Source organism: Agelaius phoeniceus, chromosome Z (assembly GCF_051311805.1).
Source record: "Agelaius phoeniceus isolate bAgePho1 chromosome Z, bAgePho1.hap1, whole genome shotgun sequence".
Classification (NCBI taxonomy): Eukaryota; Metazoa; Chordata; class Aves; order Passeriformes; family Icteridae; genus Agelaius; species Agelaius phoeniceus.
In genome coordinates this window covers 94,689,730-94,714,440 of record NC_135303.1, presented here as the reverse complement: position 1 = coordinate 94,714,440, position 24,711 = coordinate 94,689,730, and the positions used below count along the sequence as shown (strand labels likewise).

At 47.3% G+C, this 24,711-nt stretch overlaps 1 protein-coding gene and 1 long non-coding RNA gene across 2 annotated transcripts; both read left to right on the top strand.

The window, feature by feature from the left end:
• The first annotated feature begins 6,512 nt into the window (after window positions 1-6,512).
• LOC143692111 (SWI/SNF-related matrix-associated actin-dependent regulator of chromatin subfamily A member 5-like) lies at window positions 6,513-12,196 on the top strand. The gene is made up of 6 exons (XM_077171672.1): window positions 6,513-6,678; window positions 7,926-8,058; window positions 8,517-9,170; window positions 9,404-9,514; window positions 10,053-10,166; window positions 10,785-12,196. The coding sequence occupies exons 3-6, from the start codon at window positions 9,000-9,002 to the stop codon at window positions 10,926-10,928; spliced, it is 540 nt and encodes a 179-aa protein (XP_077027787.1). The 5' UTR covers window positions 6,513-6,678; window positions 7,926-8,058; window positions 8,517-8,999; the 3' UTR covers window positions 10,929-12,196.
• A 2,505-nt stretch (window positions 12,197-14,701) lies between these two features.
• On the top strand, window positions 14,702-23,515 carry LOC143691975 (uncharacterized). Its single transcript, XR_013179800.1, has 2 exons — window positions 14,702-15,057; window positions 18,274-23,515. It is a non-coding gene; the product is annotated as an uncharacterized LOC143691975 (long non-coding RNA).
• Window positions 23,516-24,711: the final 1,196 nt, after the last annotated feature.

Here is a 24,711-nt window from a genome sequence, read left to right as displayed (position 1 = left end):
TCATTGTGAACTCATTTAGTATTAATTTGGTTGTTATAAAATGCTTCTATAGATCCTCTCAACTAATTAGCTTGACCTTCCTTTTGAAGGGTAACCGGTGGCTGTCTGGTGTTCAAGCTTGACTTGGAGCAGAAGGCAGGCTGGGAGCAGATTCCTGAGCCCCAAGTTCAGCCTTTCCAAGTTTCCTTCCCACCCTTTGACAAGAACTTGGTTGGATAAATGCAACAATGACCTGGTTTGCTGGTTGCATATGAATAATGAGACTTGATGTTCAAAATGAAAAGCTTTTCTGGATCTCCTCTAGCTGTGGATCTCCTTAATTGCTGTGATGTTTGAGGTAGTTCAAACTTCTCCACTCTTCTGGGAGTAATGATGCTTGTGCATCAGCACAGGAATGTTTAATGAAGAGTGTCTGGGATGCAAGCATATGCCTTAACAGCAAGTTTAAAGAGAAAGAAAAGAAACAGTATTTAAGATACATTTCTTCAAAAGGGGCAACACCACGCCAAGAGGGAGAGACAAATAATTCCCTGAAAAAACAGTGATTTCATTTGTCCTACATGACTTCAATGAGATCATAACTTTTTTTTTTGAGAAATAGTGATGATTTTGCTAAACTGAGCTTTTAATGCAGAAGCCAGTGACCCATCCTATTGACAGAGATGGATACTGCAAGTGCAATAATTTGATTGCCAGAATATGACACAAAGTAGATAAGGTATTTTATCTTTTTCATCCACTAGATTATGCATTCTCCTTACTTTGGTATTTCTGATATATTTTCTGAGAATCAGTTTTGTCTCATGTAAATGGTTCTCTGGAGAATTTCATAACTAGAGGCAGCAGAAATAAAAAATAAAACCTGTCATTAAGGAAAAAATATTTTGCATTGTTGGCACAAAAATAATCCAAATATGCACATGGCCAGGCAAAGCAGTGGAGCAGTGGTTGAGTTTGTTCAGAAAAATGTCCCGCTGTTCTGTCAAAAGCAGCACATGTATCTCATGTCATTGGGCAAGATGAGCAGGCCAAGCTGTAGACTTGTAGTAAAATACCCAAAGAAGAGGTGCAAGTCTAGGATGTCCTTCCAGGAAATTTTAAATCTATGTGCAAGAAAGAGGAAAATACTGTCTATTTTTTTATTTTTCTAAGGTGATGAGTTAATATTAACTGTTTTCCTGTTTCTGCTGCTGTGCTTCCCCCTTCTGTGCAAATGTGTGCAGAGTTGCTGCTGTTACATAAAGAATGCAAAGCAGTAGTTTATTTTCTTCTTGCAAATTAAATATTCTGTACATTTTTTTTCTGGTGTTTTTTTTCCCCTTTCCTGAACATCCTTGTTGCTGTTATTGTAGGCAACATAACCCTGGTTGAAAAGAAATCATCTGTACAGAAACAAGAAGAGTGGATTTGGGAAGAAATTGCTGCAAAGAAGAAATGCTAGACTGATGTTTTCAAAAGAATAAATGCTATTTTCAACATTTTTGGCATTTTTGGTAAGTGCACAAGTAATATTCTGCTGTAACCTATTTCCAGAAATCTTTTGCATTGTGTAAGTCACTCCTTTGAATGTCTGTGGCTGGGCAGATCACAATATTGTCAAAAGGTGTTCAAATATGATTATTATTTCAAATGTAATGGATATTTTCTGAGCAAATGAATTCTTGAAAATCAGAGATGTTAAAGATATATGAAGACTGAACCCAGTAACCTGCATTCAGATTTTGATGTTTAGTCAGAAACATGTCATAAGTCAAGAGACATTGTAATTACCAATGGATATTCTTTACCAAGGTGCGATTATTAGTTTAATTTTTAATTTTTTCAACTTTGCTCATTCTTACTTAAAGGAGTTTAAGTCTTTTCATTTTCTTTTTGTAACTAACATTTAATATTCCACATCTGGTTGCCAAAATGGAAAATGTGTATTATTTGCTTACAGTAGAGGTGGGAATTATTCCTTGCCATAGCACTGGTATGAAGTTTGTTTTAAAACATGAAAGATCCATTTTAGATTCCTGAAAAGAGGTATTAAAATTTCTTGTTAGATATTGCTGATTGTGATTGAAAACCACTCCATTGAATTACAGTAGAGGGAGATGAAGGACATCTTGCAGCAATGAAAATGGTTGCAAATTTAATTAAAACATTAAATTATTGTTGGAATAAAGGTCATAATCATAAAACCTAATTGAAGGAAGTACATTAGCATGTACCCTAAGGTATCCTTTCCATTTCCAAATATCTGTTACATATTTGACATTTGAAGAGGAAAGAGGTTCCATTTTATCTGGATGGATGAACGGCGATGGGGAGAAGTGTTATACATAATACAGTGTAAGAGCCCCATTTTTCAAAACATCATTTGCTCCTTGCATAGGTGCAACACTCTGATTTTATGTCTCTGACTGAGGAAATTCCCCTTATTTATTGAGCATCATGGACCTGCATAGGGCAGAGGACATCATATCATGTACTTAGACTTTTCCCTGTGGAAAAAGTGGAACTTAACTCCCTTTAAATTTGACAAAGCCTCAGTTACCAGCTGTCACCTTGTTACCTAGGCTGCCTTTGTGAGAGATGTGTTGCTGTCTGGAGAATGGGATGTCTGTGTAACATCATATGAAATGCTTATCAAAGAGAAGTCAGTATTCAAAAAGTTCAACTGGAGATACCTTGTTATAGATGAGGCCCACAGGATTAAAAATGAAAAATCAAAGGTAATTTATTTTACACTAAGCAAGAGATCTGTGTGGGTTATTTAGTTGATGGTGTAGGGACTAGTAATGTTTAAATATATATGTTTGATATTTGGACATGTCTCACTGTCCTTCAGTTATCAGAAATTGTAAGGGAATTCAAGACTACCAACCGACTGCTATTAACTGGAACTCCACTTCAGAACAATTTTATTTACATGATTTTACATACAACATTTTACATACAAAATTACATGAACTCTGGGCACTTCTCAACTTCCTTTTGCCAGATGTCTTTAACTCAGCTGAAGTAAGTCTTTTGTTTCTGAATCAAATTAATTTTGCTGGTTTTCCCAATTTGAAAGTAGACCTGGATATGTATAGTTAGTGGTGTCAGTTACTGATAAGTGATAGATTGAGTTGGAAATGTTTGTTATAAAGCTTTTCATAAAATAGGCCAAATAAGGTCATTTGTTCTTTTACTTCCTGGCCATATGAGAGTTGTATTTGTTCACCATTGTGATGCTATTGTACCTTGAAAGGAAGCCTCTTATAAACCAATGATTTTGTTGATACAGGATTTTGATTCGTGATTTGATACCAACAACTGTCTAGGGGATCAAAAACTGGTGGAGCGCCTTCCTATGGTGAGTCCTTTTGCCTTTTATACAAGGGTTACATTTACCTAAGTTAAATCCCAAACAGTTCTTCTAATACTTCTTATGATAGACTATTAGGATGAGAGAGATTATTCCACAACTTTTCAGTCAAGCAAAATTAAGTCCAAGGACACAGAACCATGTCAAAGATCATTTTGACCTAATCTTTGAGTCTTTCAAATAAAGCACATGTATATCCTATGTATAGCAAATAATTTCTCCATAGAGGTTGCTTTTTTTTTTTCAGATTGTCTAACACTAGATCATGTATCTGTGATAGAGAATATCTGCTCTTTGCTTCATCCATTGACCTGATCAGTGTTTCAGTTTCCAAAATGCATTTAATGGTGAACCTCTTTCAGGTGCTACGACCATTCCTTCTCCGTCGCATCAAGGCTGATGTGGAGAAAAGCTTGCCTCCAAAGAAGGAAGTTAAAATTTATGTGGGCCTCAGCAAAATGCAGCGAGAATGGTAATTAATGCATGTGCTTGACTGGGCTGTGGTTCAGGCTCAGAAGGAATGTGCTGTCTGTGACTTGGAGGTTGTGTAGAACTCAATTTATTCTCTCTGGTATACTCCCAGTTTATTCCTGTTTCTTTCTGACACTGCTATGACAGAACCATGCATGTCAGGGAGATTTACCTGATTAAATGAAGAGAAGGGTGAGCTTTAGACAGTATTTGTAGCCTAAAGACTTATGAAAACTTGCTTAACTTCTTGCTTAAAGGAGAGGAGGTTCAGGAGGAACCTTTTTGCTCTGCACGACTCCTGGATGGGAGGGTGCAGCCGAGGGGGTCATCAGCCTCTTCTCCCAGGCAACAGAACAAGAAGAAATGGCCTCAAACTACACCAAGGGAGGTTCAGGTCAAGCATCAGGAGGAATCTCTTAATGGAAAGGGTTGTCAAGCATTGGAATAGACTGCTCAGACAGGTGGTGGATTCACCATCTCTGGAGGTATTGAGGAAACAGCTGGATGTGGCACCCAGTGGATGGTGGTGTTTAGCCTAAGGTTGGAACTGATGATCTCAGAGTTCTCTTGCAACCCAATCGATTCTGTGAGTCTGTGCTACATTTCTGACTTGCCCAGAGGCAAAAGAATGACACCCAAACCATGTCCCATGGCTGCCATGATGCTGAGGGCAGGTTCTGTCTCCCACAGGCTTTTCCTGGCTTACATGTATTCAAACCTTTCCTCCTCCTCCCTCTGCACCAGCAAAAGATGCAGCTTGTAAGTCATCCCCCAGCTTCATTTTAGAGTGAACAGAAGGGTTTTTTTCTTTCCGTGCTGTAGGTATACCCGAATCCTGATGAAGGATATAGATATCCTGAACTCAGCTGGGAAGCTGGACAAGATGAGACTGCTGAACATCCTGATGCAGCTGCGGAAATGCTGCAATCACCCGTACCTCTTTGATGGAGCAGAGCCTGGCCCACCTTACACAACAGACATGCATTTGGTCACTAACAGTGGCAAAATGGTACTTCTAGACAAATTGCTGCCTAAGTTGAAAGAACAAGGTATACATCTCCTTTCTGGGGTTTTGAGAGTTTTTTGGTTCAGTAATATTTTTGTGTATTCTGAGCAAAACCCAGCGGACTTTAGCCAGGATTACTGTTGGTTTCTAGTATGATACCAGCTTGGATCAATAGTCCATTATGGCTTTTTGTGTTGAAGTGTTTTGATTTCTTTTTTTTTCCCACTTTTTCATCGCAGCTAAGTTCACACCATAAAAACATCATTTGATTGGGGCTTTAGATTTTCTTTCATAGTTTTCTTAGCTATCTGAAATATAATTATGTAGTATTTTAGCCACGCCTTTGATTTGCCATGAAGGACCATTTCAGATTCAGAGTCCTCATACATAGCTCAAGTCAAATCCTGTGTGAAATGTTGGTCTTTCTTGCTGGATGTGATTTTGAACAGTACCTGAGGTTTTTCTGTGTATTCTATAAACACTCAGACATGGGGGAACTCTTGAGTTGTTTTAAAGTTATTTGAGCTTTGAAATGGATTACTGTAAAAGTCACTTGCAACAGAGTTTTTGACACTGGAATAAATTTTTAGCTCACTATTTTTTGAGTATGCTTACAGTAGTAACTTTGCTAAAGAAGTTGGATGTAGGTTTGTGAGTGGGGACACTTTGCAGGAAAACAAAACCACGTCCAAACCTCAACCTTCTGTAGTATAGAAGTAAACTGTACTTTGTATCTAGGTATCATCCAAGCAGCTGTGACTGTATAACTCAAGACTGAAAACCAAGCAATTCAGTGGTTACTGTGCTTTTTTGATCTTGGTTTCTTCCTGATATCAGGTTTATTGATGAGGTGTTGTAATTAATACTGGACTGGTCTCAAATCAAATTAGCATCTTAAACAAGAGAGTTCAGTATTAACCCTTGAGTCCAAAGGACAAAAGGAAGTAGAAACTTTGTTATATCCTGTGTTTTACTTAAATTTCTCCAGTAGACTGGAAATGGCTGAGTGTATATGCATAAAGTACTGAACCTTTTCTTTTTTTTTTATTTAAGTTGTTCTTGGCAGTAAACTGACAAGTACTTAAGAAGAATTCACTTTATTTCTAGAGATCTTAAATCCAAAACAATCAAATACTTCAAAATTTTATTATTTATACTTGATAATGTTTTTATATTTGTGCTACCATCTTACTCTGCCATGTCTGGGAACTTTTTCTTGAGGAGTACAACACAAAATGAAAAGGAGAAGCCAGCCATTAATTAGACAGTGACATATCAGGGTAAGACAAACGTGTCCTATGGCATGGATGTGCTGTGGCAGCAGCAGCTGCAGCCCTGCATTGTAGTTTGGGTCTGAAATTCAAACGACTTTTCTTCTTAGTACATGGAATTGCCCTCCTTCCTTTTCTGGTAGTGCAGACTTGGAGAGTTTGTTTAATCTTACATTTTGGTGAAAGCATAAGAAACCTTTTTACCCAAACAGGCTCAAGGGTTCTAATCTTCAGGCAGATGACAAGAGTTCTAGATATTTTGGAAGATTACTGTATGTGGAGAAATTACGAATATTGCAGACTGGATGGACAAACTCCTCACAATGAGCAACAGGTATTTACAAATTCAGGGATTGTATTTATGTAAAAATACTACTTGTAAAACATTTTGTTTAACTGATACATTCTTTTCATTGATTTAGGCTTCCATTAATGCATTCAATGATCCTGACAGCTCAAAATTTGTGTTCATGTTGAGTACACGAGCAGGAGGTCTTGGAATCAATCTGGCTACTGCTGATGTTGTAATTCTCTTTGATTCAGACTGGAATCCACAAGTAGATCTCCAGGCTATGGTAAGATTCCAGATGGAAATTATGGGGTTTTGTTTTTCTTTTTCTCACAGTACTTTGCTAGAAATGTGTACTTCCAAAATAAATTGGTATTTTCCCATTTTAGCACAGGAGCAGGATTTGTAAGACTAATTTTCAGTTCAAGTGCAGCTTCCACTGTGTGGAACCATTAGTCCTCAGTCACATTTGGGTTATACAGTGTTTTATGTAGTGGGAAATGCTGGGTGTGTGCTACACCTCATAGTATTGTTTAATGCAAATAGCCTACTTGAGTAAGTAAAAATGAATTAAATCTAGGTTGTTAATCCCAAAACTATAAAGCTGTTGTGGGGAGTGGAGGTGAATGTGTTTTCACTGTTTTTCCTGCGATCTTGAAAATGAGATAAAGAAAAGTTGAATTAAAGTTTTCAAAAACTGCTTTTATGGTGATGGTAATGAAAGGATCTCATTTTAGTAACTATCCTTAGGGGTTTTTTTAAGTAGATGTGGATGCATCTCCATCCTGGATACATGTCAAGGACATTAGTGACCACCTAAGAAAGCAAAGCTATCTAAAAACTGCCAGTGGATTTTTGGATTTTTGGTTGGGGTTTTTTTTGTTTTTTTTTTTTTTGACAAATGAGGGCTTTCAGAGAGAAGTCTTGGAAATGTCTTAAATTATTTCAGTTAACCTGTGGGTCTCAAGTACTCTAGCAAAAATCACTTCAAAAGAATGAAGGAACTGGTGTCTAATAGCTCAAATGAGGCAGTACCAGCTACCACTACAGGTGTGTGTTGAGAATACTGATTCTCACAGTGGTTCATGTTTCACTAGTCAGGAGAGGCAGGGTTATTGTATTTTTCTTGAACTATTCATGGCACTACTGAAGGATTTTGAGAAAGGCAGCTTTTGGTCAGCAGAGAGATGATTTCTTCATGCTTTGATTCTACAGAAGGTTGCTTAAGGTCAGAAGCATCCAAATCTTCTCCTCTGTGTGTGATTTAATGAAAAACCCCAAATCCTGCTGTTTTTTAGCTATGACACATAGAGACACACTCACTGTCAGTGTTATTGAAAAAAAAAAACCCCAAACCTGCAATGTAGATAAAAATGTAATATCTTGGGTAGCCATGGATAGCTGTAAACATTTTAGTAACCTGTGCTGTTCTGTTTTGTAAATTTGTGTGCTGTAAATAATGAAGATCTTAAACCTCATTATGTAGTCATGCTGGAAGGCAAGTGCTGACTTTTTTGTTACTGTTTTGGGCAGGATCGAGCGCACAGAATTGGGCAGACCAAGACTGTCCGTGTGTTCAGGTTTATTACAGACAATACCGTGGAGGAAAGGATAGTGGAGCGTGCAGAAATGAAACTGCGCCTGGATTCCATAGTCATCCAGCAAGGCAAGTATTATATGAAGGCACTTCAGATCTAGGATGAAATTCCCTTCTTCTCCCATTGTAAATCATGGTGCAATCAGCCAGTAAGAACCAGTGGGAGTGTTGCTTTTGCCTCATCTGAATTCTGAAGGGAGTTCATGTGCAAAGGCCTCATCCACTTGGAAATTTGTTTTACTGTAGGAGTAGGCATTTCCTCACTAACTTTTTGCTTACCTGCCTAGTGGGATATAGTCAGATTTGACTTTTTAAAGCACTCAGTTTCTTCTTTCACTTTAAATTTAAATGAATGCCTTTCCTTTTTCTAATAGACAGAGAAAAGTAAGGTAACCTTAGTTGACTTGCTTGGAATCAGTAATATGTAGTTTGTATGTGGAAATATAAGGGGGAGAAAATCCTGTATTGCTCCTTCCATAACATAAACTCTTCAGTGAGTTGCTATCCTCAAGCATTTTTATCTTTAGGAAGATTGGTGGATCAAAACCTGAATAAACTTGGAAAGGATGAAATGCTGCAAATGATCAGACATGGAGCAACACACGTGTTTGCTTCAAAGGATAGTGAGATTACAGATGAAGATATTGATCACATTTTGGAAAGAGGGGCAAAGAAGGTGAGAAGGTTTGAAAAGGGGAAGCTCACCTGTAGATTTGAATGTGATGGCAAGATAGTGAGTCTCTGGATGATAACTTGGTTCCAAGCTGGAGAGAAAAGGGGTTTTTGCTGTAGAGGGTTTTTGTGTTACTCAATCGTGTCTGTTTTTTCTGATGTTGTCAATAAGATGTTTTATAGTCAAGTACCTTCTAGAATGGCTCCTCTTCTTTCTGGCAATGGGATGTTTTAAAATGAAGTACCTTTCAGAGTGGCTCCTTTCTGGAATGAGGTGTTTAATAATGACGTGCCTTCCAAAATGGCTCCCGTTCTATCTGGGAATGAGATGTTAAATAATGAAGTACCATCCAAATGGCTACTATTCTTTTCTGTATCCCCTGTCCAAGACTGCGGAAATGAATGAAAAACTTTCAAAGATGGGTGAAAGCTCCCTTAGGAATTTTACTATGGATACTGAATCTAGCGTGTATAATTTTGAAGGGGAAGACTACAGAGAAAAACAGAAGGTAATGTTTTAAGTTTCTTTTGGAGGAATGCCCTGAATTGCATGTTTTAGTCATACTTATTTAAGAGGTATTGGGTAAAATACAGTGTCATCTATGAAAATAGTTTAAATAACACTTATAACACTTATAATGAAGTAGATGTAGATCTAATTTTACATAAAACTTGTAGCTGGTCTCATGATCTTGCAAGACTTAATTTTTGGTTTTGGGGGTGATGGGTTTTGTTTTTATAGTTGGCATTTACAGAGTGGATTGAACCACCTAAAAGAGAAAGAAAAGCCAATTATGCTGTGGATGCTTACTTCAGAGAGGCTCTTCGAGTCAGTGAACCAAAAGCACCCAAGGTGAGTTGACTAATCAAAAGAAATAAATTTTTTCAATATGTATGGTAAATGGCTGAAGCTCTAAGCAACAAATAGGTCTTGAGTCATAAAAACTGCTCTGTTCACTTTTATAAAGTGGAGGGACTATCTAAATTTAGAAAAAATTTCCAAAAGACTTGAGACAAACTTCTGTGAGAAAAAATAAGAACAGTATGAAACTTGTAAGACGTTAGGGAGGCTAAGATCAAGTTTTTTCTAGTTCTTATTTAAGCAGCTGTAAATTTTCCTGTGGAAGATTAATGCTTTAAACACGTGTGACTTTTTCACCAGCCACCTCCTCCCAAAAGACCTCTCTTCCCCTTCTCTCACTGCTCTTTTACTTTTAGAATTCTTTGTGGTGGTTGGTGTGTCTTGCATGGTGTGACTTTTTTCCCCCCAAGTTAAGACAGTGCATTTTTGTAACAATAATGCTTTTTGTTTGCTCATAAACTTAAATTACTTCTTACAAGCAAGCAGATTCTGGATGTGAAAGGGAGCAAATGCAAGCTTTGTGTTTCAGGCTCCACGGCCTCCAAAACAGCCAAATGTACAGGACTTCCAGTTCTTTCCTCCTCGCCTGTTTGAACTGTTGGAAAAAGAGATTCTCTACGACAGGAAAACAATTGGTTACAAGGTAACTGAAGAATTTCCTTGACCAGAGGGCTGGAGCACCTCTCTTAGGAGGAAAGGCTGAGAGTTGGGATTGTTCAGTCTGGAGAAGCAAAGGCTCTGGAGCAACCAAATTGCAGCCTTTCAGTACCTAGAGGGGGCTTGCAGGAAAGCTGAAAAGGGACTTTTTACAAGGGAGCAGCTTTAAACTGACAGAGGGCAGGTTTGGGTTGGATATTGGAAGGAAATTCTTCACTGTGAGTGTGGTGAGGCACTGGCACAATTTGCCCAGAGAAGCTGTGGATGACCCACATTCCACTTGCTTGGAAGTGTTCAAGGCCACGTTGGACGAGCCTTTGAGCATCCTTGTCTAAGCAGAAGGTGGCCCTGCCCATAGCAGGGGCTTGGAAAAGAGGTGATCTTTAAGGTCCAGTCCCTTCTGTGTTATTCTCTAAATTCTTGCAATGGAACAGTTTAATGCAACAGTAGGAGAATAAGTACTTTTCCAGCCTTTCACAGTAATTTAAATGAAATAAAATCATGTTCAGCTGTCGAAGCTATTAGGTTATATTAACAAAAAGGTGACAATTAGTAATTATCTGTGAAAAATTAATTCAGTTTTATAAAGTGCAAAACCTTTCAGGTACCTCGTAATCCTGATCTCCCAAATGCAGCCCAAGCACAAAAGGAAGAGCAGCTTAAGATTGATGAGGCTGAACCTCTTAATGATGAAGAACTGGAAGAAAAAGAGAAACTTCTAACCCGGGTATTGTCGGTTCTTCAGTGAGACTGAAATCAGCCAAAGCTTGTTTTGTGTTTCACAGCATTATGGGAACATTTCTTGGTCACTGATCGGCATGTGCCGTAGTTAACACATCTGCACAGTTTGGTTCAGACTGAAAAGAGTTTCCAGCATTAGGTTTGTCATAGGCCTATGTCATAGGATATCTTTGAGGAATGTGCACCAAGGATTCTCCTGAATCCTAGTCTGGCATTCACTATAGACTGTGATGTCTTTCCATGAAACCTTGCAGAATGGCTGCAGAGCTGGGTGTGCTGCATTCCACATGATTTAATGCACATATTCTGCCTCAGTTTCACACCCTTATGGAAGTGAATCCTGGGGTCTGAACAGTCAGTTTTCCTAAACCACATCTGGTAGTGGATAGTTCCCCTCACTAAAAGAGGGTGTGAGCTGAATAAGTATATAATTAGGAAGCCTGTATATTTAAATAATTTAAAACCAGGTGAATGCTTGATATGCCTTATTTGGATATTTTATTTACACGTTGTATTTTGGCAGGGGATCGGAATTACAGGACAGGATTTCTTGCTTGCGTAGTAATGAGCTGGAACAGCTCACTGTGGAGACACCAGAATCACAGAGGTCAGGAATCAGTACAGTCCAGTAAGCTGTGGCTAAATCACAACATGGCTGGCAGAACTTGCTACTTCCCACTACTTGTAAAAGCTACTGGTAATATGAAATGAACCTACTTTAGCTCATGACTTCAGCAGTGCTACTTGTGTCTCTGCTGAAAATCACCATCACAAGGTGGCTTTAGTCCTTCTGAGGGAGAGTGACCGTGCAGTGGTCACTGCAATGATGCAATGGCTGAGGGTGTCTGTGAGGCACTTGGGGGGCCTTTTTGACAAAACAAAAGCCATTACACTACTTTCACTTGAGCAATTTTTTTTTCTTAGAAAGTAATCCCACAGAGAGACTATTAGGAGGAGGGATTAATTTTTCAGCTGAAAACTTACCAGAAATTACTAGGTAAATAAAGAACTAGTGCTAGTCATTTTGCAGTATTTAAATAGAGAGACTACAGTGACTGCAGTATAAAAAGAGTTCTACTAAATTAAACTGCAGAGAAAGAAAAGGTTTAACACTGTGGAATGATGGAAGTGTTACAGGCAATTTCAAGAAACCAGTTGAATCAAATTTGGAGATGGACAAATCCTGAACCTCTGTGCAATGTTTCCTCTTGATTGCTGTATAGGGCTTCACTAACTGGAATAAGAGAGATTTCAACCAGTTCCTCAAAGCCAATGAGAAGTGGGGCTGTGATGACATTGAAAATATAGCACGAGAAGTCGAAGGAAAAACCCCAGAGGAAGTCATTGAGTATTCAGGTAACTTAATTCTGTACTCAGCTCTGAGAGTATCTAACTCTGCTTGGCTCATTTGAACTGCCTGAGAACATGGTAACATCCTACTGCTGAGAATTTCTTACACTGCTGTTCTAAGATTTTTGGGGTAGAATTATATTGATGTATTTTGGATCTGCTGCTCTGTCTTTTACCATCATTACCGCCTGCACAACTAAGGCTGTACTAAAATGCACACCTAAACTCCTGCTGAGCCACTTCACTGTATCCTGAATCTAACTGGGTAGCACTGTCTTCAGTTCTTGTTAATTTTTGCAAAGGGAAATGCTGAGAAACACTGCTTAGCTGAAGAGATTTCCCTTTTCCTTGTATTCATTAATGAGAAGTTAACCTTTACCTCCTCCTCGAGAGCAGAACTCAGTAAATACATCACGATTGAACCTACAGCCACCACTGGTAACCTGAGTCTTAACCTCGCATTAGAAGAGATTTTTTTCCACCGTAGTGTAGCTGCAAAGTCCTGGCACTACATTTCTAAAGGTATAGAGCAAGTTGAAAATGTGCAAAAATCTTGTACAAAAACCCCTTATTTAAACACCTAATGGTCTTTCAGGCACTTGCTTGTCTTCAGGCACTCAGTTGCCCTCTTGCTTCTATTGATAAAACTGTATTCTGTTACATCTGTTTTCATTTGAAGAAGCTTTGTTTCCTTTGAGGAGACTGACACACAAAAGTCTTACTGGCCTGTATTGTACCTCACTTAAACTGAAGATTCCTATATCTACCCTCTTCAAAACAGCATTTGTACTACTGCAGCACATGGTAGCTGGAAGGGAAGGTTTCTTACCAGCTCAAGGCATGTCTGTTGTTACACAGCAGTAAGCTCTGGTAAAAGGAAGGAACAGCTAACATCCTTTTTTTAAGGTTAAACCTCTGACTTTTACAATGCATGATAAGATACTAAGAAGTTGTTCTTTTCTTAGCTGTGTTCTGGGAAAGATGCAATGAACTCCAAGACATAGAGAAGATCATGGCTCAGATTGAAAGAGGAGAAGCTAGAATTCAGAGACGAATCAGCATAAAAAAGGCTCTCGATACAAAGGTGGGTTTGCTCAGTTTCTTTTTTTTTTTCCTGGTGCCAGTGAGGGGAGATGCATGACCCCTGTCTGACCAGTGCTGCTGATGTATGAAGACATCTTGGGCATGACATTGGTCTCTTTGCATAACACTCAGCAATTTCTTCCTATGGCTTTTCCATCCCATGGAAGTGCTGTGATGACACCCTTAGCTATGGTCTACCCTGGTGTTTGTAACAGTCTTCTGTATTACAGCACACAGTTCAGAGCGCTGTGTAACTCCACATAGTACAGGCCTTGGGGAGGAGCACAGTTCCTTCTGGACACGTGGAACTGAAATTAAGAGAGAGAGAGAGAAATGGAGAGAGGGGGATGGAGAGAGGGAGAAATGGGGGAGATAAAGGGATGGAGAGGGATAGAGAGAGGGAGAGAGAGAAATGGAGGAAGAGAAGGGAGAGAGGTAGGTGGGTAGAGCAATAGGGGAGAGAGAAACATAGGAAAACAGGTGGAGAGAATTGGAGTAAAGTAGAAACAGGTAGAGATGGCAGAAGACAGAGGGAGTTAGAAACATCAGATTAGAGAGCACTTAAAAAAGACTGATCCAACAGTCTTGGGGAAGGATGGGAGATAGACCTTTTAACATTTCTGCTTTTGTCTCTTTCTGTGGTGCATCATATCCATCCCTTCCATAGCTGAACCAGTGGGTCTGGACTTTCTGACAGGAATTCAACAGAAAGCTTTTTCAATCTTTTGTCCCCCTAGAAGCAGCCCAAGTTTTTGGGGCAGTCCATCTCAAAACATTTCTGTAAAATTTCCTTTTGGTTCTTGATGCTGCTCAGGGCCATCAGACTGACACAAAACCCCCTCAGTCATGTCCCCAGCCCCGGTGGAACGGCCGAGCTCTCTGAACTCCAGCCTTGCACTGTCCCACCGTAATTACATTGCAATTGTAGATAGAATTGTGGCAGGTTCTAGGCCACTGGCTCGGAATCCTCCTGAATCCTCAGGGCTGACCACGGCATTTGTCTGTACTTTCCTGTCCCTGGGGCTGATCACTCCGTGCTTCCCAAGGGACGGAGCACTCGCTCTGCACGGCTCCTTAGAGCTGAGGGTGCCTGCCCACACTGAGAGATGGGTGAGTGAGCGACGCCGTAATGTTCAGGTTGGTTCGGCTTATTTAGTTCGGTCGGGCTTATCTAGTTCGGTTGGGCTGAACGCGGTTCCGTCGCGTTCCGTTCAGTTCACCTCAGCTAAACTCGGATGGATTCGGCAAATCGCGGCCAGAGTCGGCCGTTCGGGTAGGCTCGGCTGTTGTCGGCTGCTGTCGGCCACACTCGGCTGTTGTTGGCTCCACTCGGCCACACTCGGCTGTTGTCGGCTCCACTCGGCCACACTCGGCTGTTGTCGGCTCCACTCGGCCGTTGTCGGCTCCACTCGGCCACACTCGGCTGTTGTCGGCTCCACTCGGCCACACTCGGCTCTTCGGCCCTACCTGACTCTGCTCCGCGCTGCAATGGCGGCCGCTGGCAGGGCCCCGCTCCCCGGCCTGAGCCCCGGGAGGGGACAGAGCGCTGGGACAGCCGCCGCAGCCCGGCTCACCCTGTCCCTGCCCGCCCCCGCGTCCCCCGGAGCGCGCCCTGCAGCGCAGAACGCGGCCTTTGGGCCAGGAGCGGGGACAATGCCCTCGGCTCGGCAGCAGCGCCGGGAGGCAGCGGGCGGTGCCCTCAGGTGAGCGGCCGGAGGGGAGGGAGCTGGGCCGGGGGCACCGGGGCCGGGGGCACCCACAGGGGGCCGGGGCTGCTTTGGGCGCTGCTGCGTGGGACCCGCTGCGGGTGGCACGGCTCTGTCCCGGGCCTTGCGGCTCTCTGGGATCGTGTGCCGTGGAATGAAGGTGGGGCTCGTCCCAGCTGCGGGAACAGCGTTTTATTGGGTGAGAAACAGAGTTCACTCTCTAGAATTTTTACACGTTTGTTAAGGGATAAAAGGCAGCGCTGGGGTGCTTGGCTGTTTGCCAGGAGCACCCGGTTCCCTTAAACCGTGTTCTCTAGATTCTGTTCCATTGCAGTGGGGTGTGCATATTCATTAGAGTTTATACATATTCCAAGAGTCCTTTTCAGTTTAGATGTTCTTTTGCTTGGTTGGAACCTTCGCGCCATCTTGTGGATTAAACCAATATACTTTATTTCTTCCTGTGGTGCCATCCTGTTTTATTTTCACTCCCTCGTTATTTGATAACGAGGGTCAGTAAATTTTTCCTTTTTTTTTTTCAGTGCTCTGGTTTCTGTTTCTGTTATCTTGTGTTTCAGATAAGATTGTCCCCAGCTGTGGGAAATCACCTCATTATCTGACACCATTTTCTGAGTTCCTTACGTGTAAAAGCATTTGAACATTTCACAGTCTCTATTATAGTATGACAGTCTAAACTAGTGTCTGTTACAGTGCTGTTTATGAAAGCTGTGCAGTGCATACACGAACTGACAGATGATCCTTGATCCAGAGCAGTAGTTACAGACTGTCCCCTCTTGGGAGTTTTGTGCTCAATAACAGCGTGCCAGAGCTCAGACATAAATGGCAAGGGCAAGAACTGCATTTGTTCTGTTCCATTCTGGGCTGGGCTGAGCTCTGTTTGCCGGGAAGCAGCGGGATGGGTGTCCCTGTGCCCACCCCCCTGGGTCCCAGAGAGAAGCTGCTCCTGTGGCTGCAGCTGAGGGGCACTGGGAAACCTGAACGGTCCTGATGGAAACCGATGCCAAACCGGGTTTGCTTGGGTTTGGGACTTGCCATTTTCCCCTGATCCGTGGGTTTTGCCTTAGGAAACAGGAACTGGGCACCAGGACATTTTGTTAGCCTAGAAGGGAGGAGTTGGTTTGTATTTATTTCCTGAGGCACCTGGATCGATTTGGGTCTCAGTTGGCACCCGAGAGCCTCCTCTGTGTCCTGGGTGGGGTGGTGGCTAAAAAGGGGTAAAAGGTGGAGCAGGAGGGTGGGTGGAGAGGAGAGCAGTGGCTCTGTGGGGATTTGCATCTGGAAAGGGCCCTCAGTTTCCTGGCAGGAGTCCTGGAATCAGAGCTGAGAGTCTCTGAGCAGTGAGGATCGTGCAGCTGCAGCGCCGAGAGTGCAGAGGCTGCAGTGGGCGTTGTCTGCTCGCTCTCCTGATGTCCCATCTCTAATGCTGGGCTGGCACCCAGGCACCTCCCAGGGCTGCACAGCCTCAGGGCAGGGGTGGTTTGTAAATGTTTTAAATGCTGCAGCAGCTCCCTCAGGCTGGATGAGTGTGAGGATATCCAGCTCTGCCTTCGGGCTTGGAGCACGGCAAGGGTGCAGGGCTCACGGTCAGTCTTGTTTAAACACTTGTAATAGCAAAACATTTTAAAGCAGAGACTGTGAGGCAATAACAAAGGCGAGTGTGTGGCAAGGATAGGTCCGAGGTGTCTTTATTAAAGATCCACACTGCTGGATGTTGTGTCAGAGCCCTCTGGGGACAGAAGGTGTCCCCAGAGCTTCATGAAGCCCTTGTTTCCTGCTGGCAGGGCAGGGGGTGAGCCCAGCCTCGGGGGCTGTGTGGCTCCTCCTGCCTGGAGCAGGGACAGCCCGTGGGGCTGAGCCCCAGAGGTTCAGTTGCTGGAGCAGGTGGGGATCTCTTTGTGCCTGGGAATTGTCGCTGCTGCGTTCCTGTCCCAGCTGCAGGGTTCCCTCAGAGCCCGTGCCCTGCAGCAGCACTGGGAGCTCCTGGGCTGGGCAGGGAGCAGCTCTGGCCTGGGGCTCTCAGTGCCATCAGTGCCCATGGAAAGCCAGCTGGGTTTGTTCTGCTGCCATCGGCCTCTCTGCTGTGCCAGCCTCGGTGCCAGGGCACAGAGCTGTGGGAAGGCTCCATCCCATCTGTGCCAAGCGCTGCCAGCGCTTCCAGCAGCGCTGCTGGGGCACCAAGGGCTGCCTTTGGAGCCTGGCTGGCACAGAGGGTGACACACTCTGCCCTGCAGCACCCAGCTGCATCCCACAGCTGCACAGTTCAGCCAGCAGGGAGCAGAGTCAGCTCTGGGCCCAAACCAGGTTTTGTCGCCCAGAGAGCCCCTGAGCTTCCTGAGGCAGCACACAGATGTGCCCTGGCCTTTGGGGCTCGTGGTGAGGGCTGCCAGGGGATTGTGATAAGGCTGAGCTGGAGCTTTCTTAGAAAAGCCATCAGCTGTAAGGAGAATCTCTGGCAAACAGGTGGCTGGGGCACTGGCTGGGAGCAGGTCCTGGCCTTTTCTCTTCTTTTCTTTAAGCTGTTCTTAAGAGGAGCCCAAAACTGCAAAATGGAAAGGAAGGGGGCTGTGGGGGTGAAAGTTGCTTTGCATTTTTTGAAGTGTTGCTGTGGATTTTGGTGTGTCAAGTGGCACTACCAAAACAGCACTGGAATAACCAAACTTCAGGACTCTGTGCTTAATTCCTTGAATGTGTTTGTGTGGGTGCAGGAAATGCCAAATCCCAAAGCAATTCCATGTCTGTAACTTCAAGTGCAACATCTTTAAAAGCAAGTGCTCAGTGTGGGCTTTCCATGTGGGTGCAAATGGCCCAAGGCCTTTCTTGTGTCCCAAAAGCAAAAACCCTTTCCCTGGGAGGTTTTGGAGGGGATTCTCTTTGGGATTTCTTGTGGTGCAGCATCCCGGGTGTCCCTTCCTTTGTGCCAAGTCCAATGGGAAAGGATGGAATGGCTGCCACGTGGGCTCTGGGATAAAAATGGTTCTGTTCAAATGAGGCAGAGAATGCAAGATGAAAAATGAGCATCCTTTCATTGTCTGAAATAGTCAGGAATAAAAGTGCTGGCAAAGGACACGTTTGTGTTTGAATTGGTGTCACCTCTCCTGGGTAAAACCCCATAGTGAGCCAGCAGAGCAGAGCTAGGAGAGCTGGGATCCTTGGACTTCCACAGTGGACTTAATTTTCTTTTCTCCTCTCTTTCAGGGCAGGAAAAATCATCCAACTCCTCCCATGTTTGCCCGAAGCTTTGGTGTTGGAGCAGCCAAAGGCAAGAGGCTTCAGCAGCAGGGCTCTGCGCTGGAGGGCTCTGGTCCTGCCCACGCTGTGGGGTGAGTCAGAGGGACACAGGGCTCCCCTTTTCCTCTCTGCTGGCATGAGCTGCCATGGCAATGCCATTGCTGCCAGCCCAGCCCCAGCTGTGCCTGCTGGAGAAGGGCAGAGGTGCAGAGGCAGTGCCAGAGTTCCCTGGGGCTGCTGGAGCTGTGGTGCTGGCTGTGCCCTGAGGGCAGCTTGGGCATTGTCTGTGCAGCCCAGGGCTGCTCTGGGCCTTCCTTGGGGAGCTCTCAGTGCATGCCCAGCTCTGCCAGGGCTGGCAGCCGCTGCAGGGCTGGGTGACAGCCTCTGCTGGGGCTGGGGGCAGGCACGGCCCTGGCACAGGGGCAGGGGCAGGGCTGGCAGCATTTGGGAGCCGTGGGAGCAGAGTGAGGGGTGGTGCTGGGCACAGGGGTCAGCCTGTGCTCGTGTCAGCACAGCCCTGCAGGGCCCTGGCATCTGGGAGCAGCTCCAGCTCTCCTGGGGCCCAGGGATGGGCTCTGAGGGACTGGCTTTGCCTGTGCCTTTCCAGGGCAGCAGGAACAAGGGCAATGTGGTGCCAGAGCTGGGGCCCATCAGGCTGTATTTCCCTCTGGGAAAGCAGAACAGACTCTGGGCTGAGCTGAGTTTCCTGCAAGGGCTCAGAATCCAGGGAAAAGGGAGTTCAGGAATTGCATCTGCTGCTGGGAACATTGCCTTAGGCTTGCTCAGTTTGTGTCTGTGAGCAGTGGGCTCTGGGCTGGAGAGGAGCTGTTGGCAGCAAAAGATGGAGTCCATGCTCTGCAGGGATGTGCAGGGAAGGACTGAGTGGGAGGGAAGGGCAGTATTTAGAAATGAGATCAGCATTTCTCCCAGAACTGGGGTGCAGCAGTGATGGGGGTGGTTGGCTTTGCTCTGGGCCTTGTTATTCCTTGTGCAATTTGCAAATTCTGCTGCATGATTTCCTGTCCAGTATCTTTCTAACAAAAACTGACAGAAATTGAGGTTTAGGAGTAGAGCTGAGGTCCATTCACTGCACAATCTTGCCAAGGCTGGAGGACTGGGATGATGGCTGCTCTCAGCAAAGGTCACTTCTCAATGCTGTGTCAGATTTGCCTCAGTGCTGGGCAGGAAAGGTGAGGGTTTGGATCAGGAATTGTGCAAACAAGGCCTGGGTGTGGTTGATTTGTTTTGTTTTTCAGTGAGCCAGGGCTGGCACAGGGAATGGTGCAGGTGCTGCTCTGGCACCAGAGCTGCTGCCCTTTGGAGCCATGTTCAAGGTGTGACCATAGAACACTTTGGGGGCTGTTTTCAGCACTCTGGGTTTCAGAACTGCTGTCCCCAGCCCGTTGCCAGCCCTGGGACATCTGCTCTGCTTCCAGGCTGTCCTTGCTGGAGCAGCCTGGTCCCTGCCGTGCCCAAGCCCTGAGACACAGAGGGAGCCCTGTGCCCAGGGGCCTTTGGCACCTTGTCAGGAAGGTGGCAGCAGCCCCGGGAGCAGGCTGGAGGTGAGAACTGGGTGTTGGGAGCTGAGGAGTGCTCATCTGGGCTGGGGGGAAGGGGCAGGAGTTTCCATGCCCCTGGAGCTTTCCTGCTGGCATGGGGCAGCACAGGGAGCAGCATTCATTGTGCCCCTCCCACGGGCAGTGCTGGCCTGGGTGTCTGTGCTGTGCCACCAGAGCGTGGCACTTGGCTGCTGTCACTGCTGTCACTGCCAGCCCAGCTGGGGGCTGTGCCCTCCTGCCAGCCCCAGCCAGGAGCTCCAGGGCTGCCTCTGGGCCCTGCTGGGAGCGTTTGCTGGGAATGTGCCCCATCCCTGGGAGCGTCCCTTTGTCCCTGGGCTGCCAGCCAGAGCTTTGGGCTGCTCAGGCTCAGGCTGGGATTGCCAAAGGCACCGAGAGGGAGCAGCACAGGGAGGGTGCTCAGAGAGGGGCTGGCAGAGCCCAGCTGGCAGGCTGGGCTGGCTGCTGCAGGTGGGGCTGTGTGCACTGCAGGCAGGGAATGTCCCCTTCCCTCAGCAGCCCTGCAGATCCCAAGGGCTCCCAGAGCAGGATTTTATTCCTTACCTCCCTTTGTGGAGATTGATTCTCCACATTGCCATGAGCAATTCTTGGATTTCTCTAGGAGCAAACCTCCCAGCAGAGCCAGATTGCAGCGGAGGCCAGAGCTGTGTTTGGAGCAGGGAGTGCTGAGAGCTGCGTCTGCCTGTGCTGCCCCAGCCTGAGCACAGGCACAGGGAACAGCCTGGGCAAAGGGATTGGGGCAGTGGCTGATGCCCAGGGAGAAGAACACAAACCCACAGCCCTTCAGCCTGACAGTCCCCTCCACCCAGAGCTCAGCACACATCCTCACAGGGAAGCCCAGCAGCTGAAGGGAAAAAAAACCCACAGAAGAAAAAGGTGATTTATTGTGCTGTAAAGTTCTTTCAAGTTGTTATTAAAGCCCAACCAACATTTGCTCTTGATTTTGGTTGGGTGAATAACGAGCAGTGGGCACAGGTGATGCCATTCATGTGGCTGAAAACCTGGTGTGATCTAGAGGGGATCCAAGAACTGTTTGTGTAGGGCAGTGGAATGTGAGGGGATGTCAGGGGCAGTGAGGTGGCATTTTGGAGGGAATTGCTGAGGTCATGGAAGGGAGACCAGCAGACAATTTCCCTGGGAAATCCCAGGCCCCTCGGGCCCACAGCCAGGACTCTCCAGGGCTGAGGGGGCAGCACTGGAGACTCCCTGTGGCCTCCTTCCTTGGCAGCAGCCAGCAGGGAAGGGAGAAGAGGATCCCTGTGGGATGAGACTGCAGAGAGCGAGCAGAGGAGCAGCCTCGGGCTGGAGAAAGGCCAAGGGACCAACACGGTGGCACCAGGGCACCTGTGAGGAACAGAATGGACACTTGGAGGCCACATGGAGGTGAGGAGTGCATGGTTTGGGCAAAATGTCAGTGAATCTCCAGAGAGATAAGGAGGGGATATTTAGGAGGGAAACGCTGAGGTGAGGAGTTCACCCAGCCTGGCACAAGGTGTGTTTGCACAGGCTGGGGCCAGAGGTGGGGGTCAACCCAAAGCCAGCCCTGCTCAGCCTCTAAATCCCAGGATAAGATGTACAGGCTGCCCACTGAGGGATTAAAAATACATAAAACTGAAACCAAGAGCATTAATGAGATTCTTGGGAATCCCATTAACTTGTTGGCAGAGCTCTTGACACAGTTTGGAGCTTTGATGACAAGAATGCATTTCTTTATTTGGATTATTCACTGTGTGGGATAGGGGGTTTGTTTGGATTTTAAGGCCCTCATGGTGGCCCTGACACTGCTCAGGAGCTGGTAGAGAAGCAGAGTCAGAGCTCCTGGCAGGCACAGGGTGTTTTCCCCCATAGTGGATTGTGGAGCAATTGTCTGGGACCCGGATTGTCCCTCTGGGTGATGCCACTTGCTGTGGTTTGTATCATTCCATCCATTTAATTCCCAAAACTTCTCAGCCCAGGGGTTGGAGCTGACAGGGCAGGACAAAGATTGTTCTCTGTGTGGTGCCCAGATTTGGGGTTCCCTGTCAGCTGTGCCAGTTCTGATGAATTCTACCCATAGCCCCAAATTCCCTGCTCCATTCCCGCTGCAGTAACCTCCCAGTGCCCCATGGAGTGTGGGCATTCCCATGCAGAGCTGCTGCCTTGGACAGCAGCTGTGTCAGGAGCCAGCAGAGCTTCCAAGGAAGCTCAGCAGCACAGGGCCAAGGCCAGGGTTCTATTCCATAGAAGTGGCTGTTGAGAACCCTCAGCCCAGTGGTGTCCCTGGGCTCACTGGCCAGAGCTGCCTGGAATGGAGCCCATTTCACCCCCCTGAGCTCCAGGATGGAGAAGATCCAGTGGATGGTTTAGAGCAGGAGAAGGCAGTGGCCAGATGTGCTCCCAGCCTGAGCTGAGGCAGCCCCTGTGCCCAGGGGGGGACATCTCTCCCTGCAGAAGCTCAGCTCCTTTCAGAGCCTCAGCAGGGGCCTCTACAAATTCTTTTCTCTCAGGAAAGGGATGCACAGCTTTGTCTTCAGCACACCTCCTGTGGCACCTACCTGGGAAAGCTTTCCATCACTTCTGCACTTCCAGCTGGATCCCTGGAAAACTCCGAACTCCATCCCACTGATTTTCAGGTACTTCTGAGGGCTGCTGCCTGGGATTGAACATCTGTGGGGGAAGATGGCCTTGGCTTTGATGCTGCTGATGGCCGATGGCCTCAGGCTGGGGAGGAGGGAAGGGATTTGGGGTGGCTGGGCCACAGCTGGCAGCTGTGTGGGAGCTCTGAGCCAGGAGTTGCTGCTGAGCCCCTCTGCAAAGGGCCCGTGCCTCCATTCCCAGCAATGCCAGCTGCTCCTTGGGGTCCTGCTGGGCTACTGGTGGTCTCTGTCCGGGCTGAAGCATTTCCAGGGGCCTGCTCAGAGCAGCCCCTGGCCCAGGAGCCACAGTGCAGGCACAGCTCCTCCCCTGCAGATGCCAAAGACACGAGGTGCTGCTGCCTTTCAGGAGCTCCTGGCCTCCTCCTGCCCTGCGCTCCCAGCCAGCTGGGACACAGCCAGGGAACACCAAGGAGCATGGCTGGCAGCCAGCAGGAGACACTGAGGCCCCTGGGCCAGAAAAACAGCCCTGGCCTCAGCAGCCAGCATGGTTTGGAGCTGGCAACACTCACCTGCAGGCAACGCCCCCCGGCACTCTCCAGAAGAGCTTTGGCCACGGAGCAAGGTAACCCTCAGGGCTCGTCTTGTTGGCTTCTTCCTGGGGAAACAAAGGGACATTGTGGGAGCACATTTACAGCTGCTGGGGAAATCCTGGCAAGGGCAGAACAATCAGGGCTATGGGGAAGAGTTTGGTGCTGCCATGTTGAGTGCCAGCCAGTTCTGCCCCACAGCCATTGCAGGGGCTGCTGTGCAAAGCAGCAGTAGCAGAAGGGAAGGAGCTGCATTTGCAGAGGAGTTCTCTTAGTGGCAGCAGTCATTGCCATCCCACACAGGGCCTTTGGAACAGCCCTGGGATTGGCTCAGGTGTTTGGAGCAGGGTGCTGAGAAGGCCAAAATTCTGGGTTTGATACACAGCTGGGCCAGTCACTTCTCACATTTGACTTGATGATTCCCACGGCTCTGGAAATAAAGAACAAATCGTTTGCACTGGTTTTTTAACCCATGGGGTTTTTCCTAGCGTTTCCCTGGGGCTCCAGTCCCACCCCAGGCACAATGGCAGCGGGAGCAGCAACGCCTCGGCCCCAGCGGCCGTCCCAGAGCGGCTGCTCGTGGCTGGGAAGCTGCAGCCCCCAGCAGGGGCTGCGGGCACGGAGCAGGGGCTGCGGGCGCTGGGGCTCGTAGGGGAGCGCGGCGCTCGTGGCGTTACCGGGCCGGGGGGGCTGCGGGGCGGCGCCGTGTCCGCCAGGGGGCGCCCCGCGGGGCGGGCGGCGGCGCTGAGCGAGCGGCGATGCCCATGGGGTCCCGGGGCCGGTACGGGCGGTCTCGGTGTCCTTCCCGCTGCCAGCCGCGATCCAGAGGCTGCTCCGGGCAAGCGTCGTCCTCCTGGCGGCCATGGCAGCGGCACGGCACCGGCTCCCTGCCGCCGCAGCCGGAGCGTGCCTGGAGCCCCGGCGAGACCCAGCCCCGCGCTGGCCGCAACCGGAGCGGCAGCGCCTGTCCCGGAGCGGCTTTTCCCGACCGCAGCGATAGTGGTCCCGATCCCAGCCCCAATCCTACCTCGATTCTCTGGCCTTGGCACCCATACCCTGCCCGCCGAGAAAGAAGCAGCTCGGCCCAGCTTCCACAAGAAATAGCGGCAGGACCAGGATACGAATTCCCAGGCCTAAATCCCCATCCCCGTCCCGGTCCCAGCCGAGCGCCGTGGACCCCGCGCAGCACCAGCAGCAGCCCCCGATCCGGATCTCCGCACAGCTCTCCGACCGACGCTCCCGCCGCCTCCCGGGATGAGCATCCCGCGCAGAAAACGGGACAGGCGCCGATCCGCCGGGATTTATGGGCGGGCGGGGGGCGGGGGGGAGGCGGGGCCCTGGGGGCGGGGCCGGCACAGGTGCGAGGGGCGGGGTCTGCACAGGTGTGCGGGACCCCAGTGCGGCTGCGCGGGGCGGGGCCTTGGGGGATTTAAGGCGCGGGGAGGCCCCGGCGGAGCCATTTGCTCCTCGGCGTTGGGTGAGGGAGGTTGCTGCCGGCCGGGGCCCTATATTTCTTTTTCTCTGCGTTTCTTTTCTCCTGCGTTTCTGTTGTGTTGTATTTCTGTGTATTTCACCTTTCTACCCTCCCTTCCACCCCTCCCCCACCCCCTACACCCTCCCCCCCCCAAACCCCCCCCCTCCCTCTCCCCCCTAGCCCTCCCCTCC

Bases quoted from the DNA above. Each gene is read 5' to 3' on its own strand.
- LOC143692111 (XM_077171672.1), top strand. From the start codon at position 9,000: ATGAAGTACCATCCAAATGGCTACTATTCTTTTCTGTATCCCCTGTCC. The intron at 9,171-9,403 runs GTAATGTTTTAA...TTGTTTTTATAG, and splicing joins ACTACAGAGAAAAACAGAAG to TTGGCATTTACAGAGTGGAT. The intron at 10,167-10,784 runs GTAACTGAAGAA...AAAACCTTTCAG, and splicing joins GGAAAACAATTGGTTACAAG to GTACCTCGTAATCCTGATCT.